The 12961-nt window shown below is 55.7% G+C and overlaps 2 protein-coding genes across 7 annotated transcripts in view; one reads left to right on the top strand and one right to left on the bottom strand.

Annotated features, from left to right (window-relative positions):
• Chd5 (chromodomain helicase DNA binding protein 5) overlaps positions 1-9020 on the top strand; it is a gene marked incomplete at its 5' end in the record, with an annotated part of 47617 nt that extends 38597 nt beyond the window's left edge. For both annotated transcript variants that reach the window (XM_008822406.1, XM_017795424.1), the window contains 9 exon segments: positions 1689-1778; positions 2331-2468; positions 2695-2803; positions 3226-3358; positions 3704-3899; positions 4721-4884; positions 5007-5121; positions 5232-5285; positions 5905-9020. In XM_008822406.1, coding sequence (XP_008820628.1) covers positions 1689-1778; positions 2331-2468; positions 2695-2803; positions 3226-3358; positions 3704-3899; positions 4721-4884; positions 5007-5121; positions 5232-5239 — 953 coding nt within the window.
• A 601-nt stretch (positions 9021-9621) lies between these two features.
• The window catches only part of Kcnab2 (potassium voltage-gated channel subfamily A regulatory beta subunit 2), a 92114-nt gene continuing 88774 nt past the window's right edge, over positions 9622-12961 (bottom strand). For all 5 annotated transcript variants that reach the window (XM_008822396.2, XM_029558283.1, XM_029558282.1 and 2 more), the window contains one exon: positions 9622-12287. In XM_008822396.2, the coding sequence (XP_008820618.1) occupies positions 12198-12287 (90 nt within the window). In that variant the 3' untranslated portion in view covers positions 9622-12197. The remainder of the gene's footprint in view (positions 12288-12961) is intronic.

The following is a 12961-nucleotide window of genomic DNA, read 5'->3' as shown; positions in this document are numbered from 1 at the left end:
ATATATACTTTTTCTGTCTTTTTGAGACAGGGCTACATGTAGCCCCAACTAGCCTGGACCTCACTATGTAGACTAGGCTGGCCTGGATCTCATAGAGATCCACCTGCCTCTGTCTCCTGAATGCTGGGATTAAAGGTGTGGGCCACCATACCTGGCATGTTTAATTAAAAAAAAATTATTTATTCTTTTTATTTTATGTGTATGCATGTATTGCCTGCATGTAGGTAAGTGCATCCGTGTTGTGCAGTGCCCGCAGAGGTCAGAAGAGACTGTCGGATTCCCTGGGACTGGAGTTACAGACAGTTGTTAGCTGCCATGTGGGTGCTGGGATTCATACCCAGGTCTTCTGCAGGAACAACCAGTGTTCTTAACCGCTGAGCCATCTCTCCAGCTGCGCCCCCATGTTTAATATTTTAAAAAATATTTTATTTTTTATTATGTGTCTGTGTCTGTGTCTTTGTCTGTTTGTGGGTGTATGCATGTGAGTGCTCACGCCCTCAGAGGCCAGAGGACTTGGATCTCCCTGGAGCTACAGTTACAGGCAGTTGTAAGCCGCCTGACATGTTGCTGGAAACTAAACTCAGGTCCTCTGCAAGAGCAGTCAGTGCTCTTAATCAGTGAGCCATCTCTCCAGCCCGTGTTTAGTATTTTTTTCTGACAAAGTACACCTGTAGTAGTCTGTAATAATTAACATCCCTCTGGATAAATTTTGCTTTAAGCTTATTTTGGGGTACTGGCTCAGGTAGTAAAGTGCTTACTGTGCAAGTGTAAGGACCTGAGTTTGATGCCCGTCACCTGAGTGAGGAGAGAGAGAGAGGGGAAAAAAAAAATGGGTGCAGCAGCACATGCCTGTAATCCCAGTGCCGGGGAGTGGAGACAGGGCTCCCTGGGGCTTGCTGGCCTGTCCAGTCTAGCCCAATCCAAGTTTAATGAGAGATTTTGTCTCAAAAAATAAGGTGGAGAGGGCTGCAGAGATGACTCAGCGGTTAAGAGCACTGGCTGATCTTGCAGGGGATGCAAATTCTGTTGCTGGTACCTACAAGGTAGCTAACAACAGGTTGTAACTCCAGTTCCAATAAAGAGGGACCCAACACCCTCTTCTGGCCTCTGTGGGCATTGCATGGCACAGGTGCACTTACATGCAGGCAAAACACTCATACAAATAAAAATAAGTAAATTAAAAAAATTTTGAAGGCGGAGAGTGATTAAGGAAGACCCTTAACACTGACTGGCCTCCACAGCCACACCTACAACCATACCCCCGCAACACACACCCTCCTCCCGTGTGCACGCACATGCGCACACACACGCACACACACACACACATTCATTTTGCCTGACTTGAAGGCGGAGAGTGATTAAGGAAGACCCTTAACACTGACTGGCCTCCACAGCCACACCTACACCCATACCCCCGCAACACACACCCTCCTCCCGTGTGCACGCACATGCGCACACACACGCACACACACACACACACATTCATTTTGCCTGACTTGTATGGATCTTAATTTGGTTTAATATATATTTGGTATATGTGGCTTGAAGGTGGTGCTTTGAGGAGCTGGGGTGGGGGGCACCAGCCCTACCTCCGAGGGAGCTCTCTGGGCTGCACCTGTTGGATTCCGAGTAGCACTGCAGATGAGTAGGAGTCCCCTTCCTGCCCATGAGTCCCCCTTGCTTTGCAGAGGAAGTGATGTGCAACAAAGAGCACGTCCAGGACAGGCTGGAGCTGAGCCTGAATCACAGCAGAGGGGATGGCGGCGAGTTCAAGCCAGGTGGGAATTTTTTCCTGTGCCCTGGTATGTGACCTGGTCAGCCCTCTGAGTGCTGTCCCAGGCCCTGGTTGGAGCCGGTGGATGGGAGGCTGGACTTGCAAGCTCCCCCCATCAGGGGTCAGGCTGATCCTTTCTCTCTCCCCCCCTTCCCGTTGCCCTAGGCAGAGAGGGGAGAGAGTTGGCAATAGGGTGTTTGTGGCCCAGTGTCGTGCACCTCCAGGCACTAGAATGTGCTACAATAGTCACCCTCTGGTCAGACCCCTCATGCAGCTCTGCCATCTTTGAACTTGAGCTCGACCTTCCTTCATAATGCTCTCTTGCCCTTGTGCTTAGGTTGTCCTGGTGTGGTGGGGGAGGGGTGCCAGGTCTGGAGCCAGCCTCCCTGCTCAGGATGGAGACCAGGCCTCTGGTCCATTCCTTAAAACCCCTGCGGTGCCCATGGAGGACAGGATGTGTCCTGCTTATGTTTAGGCTGCCCAGTGCTTGGCAGGAAGAGGCTGCCCTGGGCAGTGCCTTCTGGATGGAGAGTGAATGTGGCTTGTCCCCTTCCAGATGACCCCAAGGCCGAGGAGAAGGAGCCCATGGAGACACAGCAGAACGGTGACAGAGAAGAAGATGAGGAGGGGAAGAAGGAAGACAGGAACGGGAAATTCAAATTCATGTTCAACATTGCAGATGGCGGCTTCACAGGTACTGCGTGGAGCGGTGGACAGAGAACTGGGCTGTTGCTGTCCCAGACTTCCCGACTGTGGGTTCCAGAAGTCTGGGCAGATGGCAACTTTATACTGGTTGACAGTAGACCCTTGTATAACTCCTAACAACCCTGGAGCAATGCACCTGTGAGGCGGGGTGCTGAGCAAGCCTCAGCCTGTGGTAGGGAAGCCTTTCCTTTTGCTCACCTGGGCTGTCTTTCCAGAGCTGCACACACTATGGCAGAACGAGGAGCGGGCTGCTGTGTCCTCGGGAAAGATCTATGAAATCTGGCACCGTCGCCATGATTACTGGCTGTTGGCAGGGATTGTGACGTATCCTTGGTCATCCAGGCTGGGCCAACTACGGTCCTCAGGGGACGCATGGGCTCCAGGAAGGACCCACCCTTCCATCTTCTAGTTTAGCTTTTGGGGACAGCCCAAATCCTTGGTGTTCCTTGGTAGGCCCCTGTGCCATCCACCTTACCATGTCGTTACCTGGCCTTCTCCCTGGGTCTGTGCCCAAAATTCCCTCTTCTGACACTCATCTAGTTGATACCCTCTTGATCAGCTCTAGATAAGGCCACAGGGGTTGGGGCTTGCATGTGTCCATCTGGGAAGCTGGGGTGACACGATCCCTGGGACTTGCTGGGGTGCATATGGTCAGTAGGGTGTTCTCCCAGTTGCCCCCATCCTCCCACTGCCACACCCTCCTTTCCTGCAGCCAGTTTTGCCCTTAATGGTATCCACCCCCCCAGGCATGGCTATGCCCGATGGCAGGACATTCAGAACGACTCGAGGTACATGATTCTCAACGAGCCCTTCAAATCCGAGATCCACAAGGGCAACTACCTGGAGATGAAGAACAAGTTCTTGGCCCGCAGATTCAAGGTCAGTCTGAGGGCAGGACCAGAGGCTGGTGGGGCCTGGGAAAAGGATGTAAAAGTGCTCCCCTGCAAGTATCTAGACCTGCTCCAGGCCCTCACCCAAGGAGTCAGTCAACCCACCCAGACCAGACCTTGATGTGTGAGTGTCCCCTTCCCTCCAGGGGATGGGATTCCGAGAACCCAGCTTATTGAAGGTTCCAAGGATCAACCAATCAGGCGAGGAAGGGGGTGCTCCTCCCTCCTTTCTGTCCAGAGCCTTATCTGGGGTGGAAGCTGGTAGAGGGAAGGACACAGTGGCTGTCCAGAAAGAGGCCAGACCAGTGCTGTTGCCCACCCCACCACCCCCCAGCTGCTGGAGCAGGCGCTGGTGATCGAAGAGCAGCTCCGGAGGGCTGCGTACCTCAACATGACCCAGGACCCCAACCACCCAGCCATGGCTCTTAATGCCCGCCTGGCCGAGGTGGAGTGCCTTGCCGAGAGCCACCAGCACCTATCCAAGGAGTCCCTGGCCGGAAATAAGCCTGCCAATGCTGTCCTGCACAAGGGTGAGTGAAGCCTGCTCCCCTTCCCTAGTGGTGCAGCTCAAGGCTCTCATCCTGCCCAGGGAGCATGCTTGGCCAAGATTAGGGGTGCTGGTAGAACAGATACCCAGAGGATGAGCCTTGGGGGCTAAAGGGTACAGTCGTGTCTGTGTCCAGTCCTTCATTCCACTTGGGGGGAAAGCCAGGCTCCTTCCTTCTCTGGCTTTTCTATGAAAGCCCACAAGTAGGGCCTGGGCTGGGGTAGGCAGCACAGAGGTAACATGATGTTATAGAACCCGATGAGGGGCCCCTGATGTTTTCCTGCACTAGAGTGAGGACGTCCCATGCCTGCAGGAGTGAATCTTAGTGTCCCTATCTAGATGCAAAGACATCGGGGCTCAGGAAGGGGAACAGTTTGCCCAGGGTTACCTGGAATTCAGATCTTCTCTGCCTCTCTGTCCTGGGAGTGCCCGGGCCCACTGGGGAGTGGGGGACAGCCCAGAACAGAAAGGGATGTGGCCAGTGCCTTGCTCACACATGAAGGTCACTGTCCCCGCTGACAGCTCTGCTCTGTGGATCCCACTGTGACCCAGTGGCTAACGGGGCTGCAGGCTCCTGAGAGAAAGGAAGGAAGGAGTCAAGGGTCTGGAGCTCTTTTCTGCCAGAAGGAGCCCAAGAAGGGTCTTTTGGAGACCTCAGTTTCACCAGTTGGCAGTCCTCTGCTTCTGCCTAGGTCCACTTTTGGGTGCATGCTGTAACCCTTGTAAATAGCAGCAGCCCAGCCACCGCCTGCACGGCAGCGCTGGAGGGCAGGCCCTCAGTTCCTGTGCCTCCTCATCCTCCAGTCCTGAACCAGCTGGAGGAGCTGTTAAGTGATATGAAGGCGGATGTGACGCGCCTGCCCTCCATGTTGTCACGCATCCCCCCCGTGGCTGCCCGCCTGCAGATGTCTGAACGCAGCATCCTGAGTCGCCTGACCAACCGTGCTGGTGACCCCACCATCCAGCAGGTCAGGTTTGGCCTTCACACTGTGTCATGGGCCTGAGTCCCTGTGTTGCACAGGCGGGTGGCCATGTGTGGGGGCTGGGTGGGGTTCCGGATGCCACCTGTAAAGCCGGTCCTTGCCTCCAGGGTGCTTTCGGCTCCTCCCAGATGTACAACAACAGCTTTGGGCCCAACTTCCGGGGCCCTGGACCGGGAGGGATTGTCAACTACAACCAGATGCCCCTGGGGCCCTATGTGACTGGTAGGTCTCCGTCCGCTTCCGGGCAGCATGCACACAGGTGCCCTCTGGGGCCCAGCCTGCCCATTTCTCTGGATGCCCGGCAAGCCCGTGCTCTAATCTCTCCTTGGCAGATATCTAGCCGTCCTCGTGACTTCCCCCTGATGCAGAGCTCCTTTCCAGCTGAGGTGAGGCGACTGCTCACTACTCTACTGTCCTACGCCCCTCAGTTTGGCCTACATCTGGCCCATCCATGTGCTTGATTCATGATTCTAAGTCTTGGAGGCTTTGAGAGCCACACTCTGGCTGGACGTGATCATGGCCCTGTGTGCATGCATGTGAATGTGTATGTGGACACCTGTGTGCACCTACGTGCATGTGTGTTCTTGTCTATGTGTCAGGGAACACTGCCCCCAGCCTGGAACCCTGGTCTGTTTCCACTGCCTTGCATGGTGGTGGGCACCACAGGCCTCTTTGTCTTAGGGGAGGGCGTACCTGAGGGTTTGGGTATGTTAATGGCCTTGGGGTGGGGTGAATCCAGAGAAGGAACCAGTCCTGATCCCTGATCTTCTCTGAACTTACCAGCTTCCTTCTGTAAGCCCTGTGTGTCCCTGTGAGGGTCCCAGATGCTGGGAGGACTCCAGCACTTGGGGTGTGGTCAAGCCTGACTGGATGATGACCTGTGGTTAGGAGGTCTTGGTTCTGGGATTCTCTCTGATCATAGTTGTGACCACTGTAGATGATAGTTGGGTGCTTCCAGATGCTTGGCCACCCAACTATGTAACCCACTGATTTTGCCTTTTGCAGCCAGGCCTCCCGCCTAACCCCCATGGGAAAGAAAAGTGACCGCCTTTTTAGGAGTCTGTGCCACCTTGGGACAAAAAGGGAGGCCGGGGAACGCCATCACACGGAGGACCAGGCATGGCCTGGCAGGACAAATGCCCGGAAGTGCCACCTCCTCATAGTTCAAGTGTTCTTCCACACAGTGTCTCACCCACAGCCACGCTGGACACGCCCCTGGCCACCTCTTTTAGAGTGACTTACTTAGAGGAGACTTCATTTACCTGTACTTATTTTGCACTTTGCTACCGAAGATGCGAACGTATTTGTCTCGATAAATAGTTGGATGATGTGTGGAAGATTCAGACTTACAAAACTCCCATCTGTCTTTGGGTTCCAGACCTTAAGGGAAGCACTCTGGAGGTCCTGATGCTGCCCTGTGGACTCACTCCAGCTAGAGAGAGAGCAGCATCCCATGTCCTGTGAAGGAACCTTTAGTGTGTCCCTTGCTCCTGTGTGACTGCCCTTCTGTTCCAGCCTCATGCCTACTTGGAACCCCAGGGTTAGGTGGATCAGGTCTAGACAGTGGCTGCCTAGCCTGGTGATGCCCAGGTCAGGGTGTTTCTTACCCCCATCCTGCTAGGTTGGGGACCACCAGGTAGGTTCCATATTCTAGCAGGGCACGTGTCTGTCCTAGCCCAGCATGTCTCAAAGGCTCTGGACTCTGTTGTTTCCAGTGGACATGTGGTGGCCCCAGCAATACATGGTGGATTGAAGTGTGGGTGCCTTGGAGAGCGACGCAGGCCTTGACCTCTGCAGGGGTTTCTGGAGGTGTGCTGTCTACAGGACTGTGGTGTAGGCAGGTGGGAGATGGTGCCCCAGGAAGGAGGCTCATGTTTGTTGGGTGGCCCAGGAGACCCTGGCCTTGCCGTGTCCAGGGAGACTCAGCTCATGTTTCCCTGCGCACAGTCTCCTGGCCTCCTGCTGTCCTGCCCCAGCAGAGGCCTTGATTAGGGCACTTACTGCATGAAGCAGGGATCATAGGTGCCCATGCTGGTCATTGGAGGGTATGAGGAGAGCTGTGCTTGGAGGCAGGGGACTGGACTGAATGGCCTCTTTAGACCCTAGCTGGAGCCTCCAAGGCTTCTGGCCTTAATTACCTTCAAGGATGCCCTGGAGTGTCAGGACCATCTTCCCACATGGAACACCAACTTGTCCTACTCCACCGAAGCTTGTGGTACCACATAATGGTCAGCGCCGGGGTTGGGGTGGGTAGAACCTGCCAGGCTCCAGGCCTATCTGTCTGCCCCCTCTCTGGCCCTGGCTCAGTCTAGAGGACCCTCTTAGACTGGTGCCCTGTGGTTTCAGAATCCCCTGAGGATGAGGAAGGGGCTTCTGGGGAGAAGCCAGCTGGATCTGGGGTCAGGGATCCTGGAGAAGTTCAGACTCTCCTTCCTGGGAAAGGAGTGAGGGTCACACAGTGTCTCTGGGCCTTCCAGGAACGGGGCTAGGTCTCCATGGTTTGTCTTGAGAACACTTGGGTAGTTGCCTAGGCTTCCTGAGACTCCGATGTGCAGATCTGTAACTTAACTCCTCTGAACCCCTGGAGGGCTGGACCCCCATGGCTTCTCCTATCCTACACTTTGGTCTTCATCTAAATCTCCAGGGCTGACACAGCTCACCATGGGTGGGCAGAGAAGGGCTCCCTGCATGGCGAGGGGTGTGTGTGTGTGACTGACACAAGCTTGCTCCCCAACCCCAGGGCTTTTTGTGCTAATCCCATTAGGCAGATGATCAGCCTTGTGGCTGCCCTCATTGGGAATTGTGCCCACACCCTTTGCCATGAGGACATGTCCTGAGAATTGGGCCTGCTCTGTCCCTTCTCTGCTGCTTAGACTACCTGCCCCCCATGGCCCTCTCCTCTCCAGTCAGCCTGGCCTGAGCTCCTTCGGGCCTGCTTACCCGGGAAGGTACATGTTCCTCATGACCATCACCTGGGAGGTCCTGGAGCATGGACTGCTGAGGCAGGGCCAGGTTTCTGGCTGACCAGCTGTGGAGAGGAGAAAGGACCCTTCAGGTCTTGTCTTGACCCCTCAGCTGTCTCCTACCAGAGTGATGAGGCAGGGGTGGTGTCTTGAGGCTGATGCTGGTTCTGCTGCTGGTGGAACTGGGGTCCTTGTGCCCACATCATCGGAGCCACAGCTGTACTGTAACACATCCAGCTGCTCTGATTCACCCAGCTCCAAAGGGTTTCCATGGAACTACCTTTGGGCCGAAGGTGTGAGATGGCTCTTGGGTGACATGGGGAGTTTGGGGCAGATCCATGACATCTGAGGGCACGCCTCTCACATCTGCAGTGAAGTACTTCTTCCCCTGGCCCCTATGCCCCAGGGCTCGCTCTTCCACACTCTGGGTGGGTGCGCCCCAACCCAGATGTGGGTTGAGAGGTTCAGTGACACCTCCAGCAGACTTAGGCGTAGGGGCCAGGGATCTTTACAGTCCTGTAGAGTGGATAGGCAGTGGTTGCTTGCAGCCTCCGGTGTATGCTGGGGGGCGGGGTTCGGTGGGCTCAGGCTGACCCACCCTCCACCCAAGGCACTCCTGCCCAGAGCACAGCAGAGTGAGAGAAGCTGACCTGCCTGTTTCATATACCCGGAAGTTTACAGGTTGTGGTGCATCAGCCCAAAGTCGGTGTCCTTGTGTTTATGGATATTTTCCCTCTTAATTTTCAGATTTTTTTTTAAACAAAAGTATTTTTTTAGGTGCGATAACCCGGAAAGGGCCGTTGGGTGTGTGTGTATGTCCTGAACTCTCCACATAGCCACATAAGAGACCAGAGCCCAGTTCAGAGGCAACTCCTCAACTGGCCTGGAGGCGGAGGGGCCACCTACCACCGCCAAGCTAGACTCTTGCAGGGAGGCAGCTTGCCCAGGCCAGGCTTCCGGCCCTGTCCAGCCTCAGGCTGTGAACAGGACTGGGAGCTTGCAGCCAGTTGGGAGGATGAGAGCAGGGGTCCCAGGGGCAGTTCCACTTTGGACCTGAGCTCCCCTGCAGGTCGAGGCTGGATGGACTAGCCAACACAGTCACCTTTGATTTGTATTCTGTGTGTGTTTTGGTTTCTGTGTTTTAATAAATCCTTTGGGAAGGGATGTAGTCATCAGTGTGATTCTTGGTCTCAGTGATTTAGAATAGGGCTGGGGTGGTCAGCTAGAGAGCAGGGGGCATCTTTCAAAGCCTTCTAAGTTATGCTTCCTAGACAAGACTCAGGGTTTACAAGGAAGGAGGGGGAACCCCTCCCCAAAGCAGTGTGCTGGGGGGGCTGTGTCCCTCCTACCTGCAACCTCAGACCCAACCCATGTGCCTGCCCATACCCCTGCCAATGTGAGAACAGCAACCAGCTGCTTTCCAGTCCCCAGTGGCATAGAGCCTTCCGGCCATCAGCCCTGGGTCCTTGGAAGTGGTAGCAGAGATGTGTGTGTGTGGGGGGAGGTGCCCCCACCCCTCGTGGCCTCTGGGATGAATCACCTGGGAAAGACCAGAGTGGATCTTTCTGACCACCCCACCCCACGTCTTACCCTGGTCTCTGGCCTCTACACAGGCCCTTCCATCCTGCCCTTGACTGCAGGGTACAGGTTGGGAGGGACTCCAGACCTCAATTCCTGCAATTGGCAGCCTCGTCCTCCCTCTGGCGCTGCCCCTGGCCCAGCCTTAACCCTGGGGAAATGAGAGGACAGAAGCACGGAGACCGATGGGCTCTGGTTTTATTAGTCATTCCATAAATACGGGCTGTGCCTCGGTCTGAGTCTGTCAGGAAGCTCGAGGCGCTTGCGGTCAGCCTGGTGGGATGCAGTTAGCGAGGAGCCGCGCTCATTAGAAAAGGGGAGAGAGCACATTATGTACATGACTGAACAAGGGCAGGGCACGGGGGCCCTGCTGGGCCTCAAGACCTTGGGTCTGGGATGAGCAGTAGCAGGCGTCCACATGCCAGATCCCTCAAGCATCCTTCCTGTATCAAACCTCCTAGTGGGAGCCCTAGGCCGGACAAACTGTGCTTCAAGGAGGTGAGGAGGTGCTAGAGGCTGGTTTGGGCTGGCCAGCAGGCAATTGGGGCTCAAGGAAGGTGAAGGACCTACGGCCCAGGGAGGAAAGCAGCTGGCCTGATTCCTCACGAGCCAGGGGTGACTTCCCTCTTTCTTGTCTCTACTTGGTGGTCTTCCCTTCTGCAGTGGTCTCTGAAGCCCTCCTACTCCAAACCCTTCCATGGGGGGTGGGCCTTCCCCCATGAAGCAGAACCTCCACAGGCAGGTGTAGAAGGGACGGCGCCTCCAGACCCCAGCGTTAAGTGTTATCTGGGATGCTGCCTGTGTCCAGGGCTCATGTGAGCCTTAGCCTAGTTCATCCTGGGGCCTGCCTTCCTGTCTCTCTGTCTCTCTGTCTCTCTCTCACACACACACACACCCAGCAGGGCCTCAGCTTTCTTAGGTGTGTCTCACAGGCAGTAGCAGCTCCTACCTGGGGTCCTCCTGTATACCCTGGTCTACCTTCCAGGGAGCAGGACCAGGGCAGCTAGGTGACAGGCAGCTACCAGAGAGGTGGATAGGTGGCCTAACTCTTCAGTTCTGCTGGACCACCACAGGGCCCTGTCCTGTGAGCAGGCTCCTCTAGCTAGGCATGGACGGAGGTGCCAGGGTCCAGTGGCCTCCACTGGGAGGCATAGTGCCCCATCTCCACACCCACAGAACTGCTTTTCAGGGCCTGGAACAGTGGTGAAGGTTCTAGAGCCTAGGGTGGGTAGGAGGGTTGTGGGGGATGGAGGAAGCTGTCCGCCTTGCTCGCCTTCCTTCCTGTGATCCCCCCCCGTCCCTGTGGCTTCCCTTAGCTGGTTTTCCAGGTCCCCACCAGCTTTGACTGGACAGTGGATGCTGGAGAGGGGCAGGGAGGAGATTTCTTGACAGCAGTTGTAGAGGGCAAAGCAGGAACAGGTGTTATATCTCCGGGGGGCTGGCCACTGCTGGTCCAAGGCAGGAGGCCCACATCCCCTAGAACCAACTGGCATAGGTGGGTAGAGCCCTGTCCCCACATGGCCAGGAAAACCTCACAGGACTACGGGATTGGGCTTCCAGGCAGCGTGCTCTGCCCAAACCTGCAGGCTTTCTGTAACCACTGTCCCCCAGCTCCCTCTGGCACTGCCCGTCCTTCCGCCTGCCCCTCAGCTCATCCTAGGCCAGGGTGGAAATATGGCGAAGGGAATAACTAGTTCTCCAAGAGAGGGTCCCTGGGGTCCTGGCTTTCCTTACAATGTGGGGGTCTGTTAACTGGGGTTCTCTTCCCCTAGTCCCTGAGCCTACAGCATGGAAATCCTAGGGACCTTCCCTCACTGGAAGGATGGAAGTGTGTTCTCTGTGCAGAACCCACGCCCATACCCCAGCACAACAGAGGTGTTAGAGGAGGGTCTCTGAGGAGTACAGTCCTGTGCATATGGGTCCAGCCAATTGTCCCCTGCCTGTGGTGTGACCAGCAGCCACAGCTGTCTATAGCACTTGACTGCAGAGAAACCTGCTCCCATGGGCTCTCCCTAAGCCTCTTGGACTTTTCTGGTGTGGGGCTCAGCAATTGTGTGCAGGGTTGAAGCTGCTGAGACAACCCACTGGAAATCAGAGCCCTAACCTTTCTGGGGATTCCAAATCACAGTCGATCTGGGGCTCTCTGCTCCTGCCAGCAAGGGTTGAGGTGGGGATCAAGGGCAGCTAGGCAGCTGTGGCCCCAGCCAAGGCCCAGTAAGCATGTTGGGCAGGTGAAGGCCTAGAAGAGGAGGATCCCAGGCCAGCCTTGGACAAAGTACCTGAAATTCCTGGAAAGAGGGACGGTCCTGCCCTAACTGCCAGGACTCTCGCAGAAGAGGCACCAGGAAGTAACACCCCATTTGAGGGGGGTGGATTTTCGGCAGAGGGCCCAGCCCTGCCTGCCCCCAGGACCCGACCAGGTCCTGGCCCAGCCTTGACTTCTGGACTCTCCCTGAAGGGCTGAGGCTGGGGGCAAATGTTTCTTCTCAGAGGATGAGCAGAGGTGGAGGCTTGTGTGGGATCCTTTGAATGTCCTTCCTGATTGATGCCATTTCCTGGCACCAATCTGACAGTATCCAGCAAAGCAGCGGGTGGCATCTGGCGGTGACTTTGGATATCATTTCCCGGTAACTTCTGGACATAGTATTTTCCCCTTGGATGTGAACCACACTCTGCACTTGGCTTTGAAACAGCATAAGCGAGCAAACAGAGATGAGGAGGGGACCGGAAACTGTCCGAGCAGACGGCGGGGGCAACTTAGGATCTGTAGTCTTTTTTGCTGTAGGGTTTATTGCCCAGAATGCTATCGATCTCGTGGATGACGGAAGATGACAATTTTGGAAGAACCTGCGTGCAAGGATGAGAATCTAGCCTGACCTGTGGATGATTCTCCCCAGTGTTGTGTGTATGCCCCGGAGGGCCCCATCCCATCCTGGCTCTGTCTGAAGAGGGTCAGTGAAGGTCTGAGGCAGAGGAGGCATGCCTAGGTCTGTGCTCTGCCTCTAGACTCAGGGTGCTCTCGGCCTTCTGGAAGGTGGTGGAGTGGTAGAGGAGGGGGTCCAAATGCTGTCCATGCCCCTAACTGTTCTTCCTGCCTAGCCTTCCAGGTGACAAAAACCTGGGGTGATCTTGACTCTGCTCTCTTACCCCGTACCATTTATCAACCAAGTCCCAGGCCTTTCCCTCCCCACCCATGTGGGATCCAGCCATGGCGCCCATCACCAAGTCACAGGGGACTGTGTGCCTCCCACCAGGTCTCTGGGCTGTTACCTTGGTCTCGATCAGCTAGAGGGCAGCTTTCTAAAAGCTCAGTGGGGCCATGCCCTGCTTTGCGTCAAACCTCTGGGACTCATCTTACCCCAGTTCCTGCAGACATGCAACGCCAGGGCCTGCCCCTCGGCTCCTGCCCCTCTGACCTTCTGTTGCTTGGAGGGTTGTTTGTTGAGCAGCTACACCGCCTTCGAGTACCCCTTTGGGTTTGCTCTGAAGTCCTTATAAGCCCCGCCTGGGTCTATGGTGCC

Source organism: Nannospalax galili, unplaced genomic scaffold, assembly GCF_000622305.1.
Source record: "Nannospalax galili isolate Female #2095 unplaced genomic scaffold, S.galili_v1.0 scaffold1488, whole genome shotgun sequence".
NCBI classification, from domain to species: domain Eukaryota; kingdom Metazoa; phylum Chordata; class Mammalia; order Rodentia; family Spalacidae; genus Nannospalax; species Nannospalax galili.
This window is presented reverse-complemented; position numbering and strand designations above follow the sequence as displayed.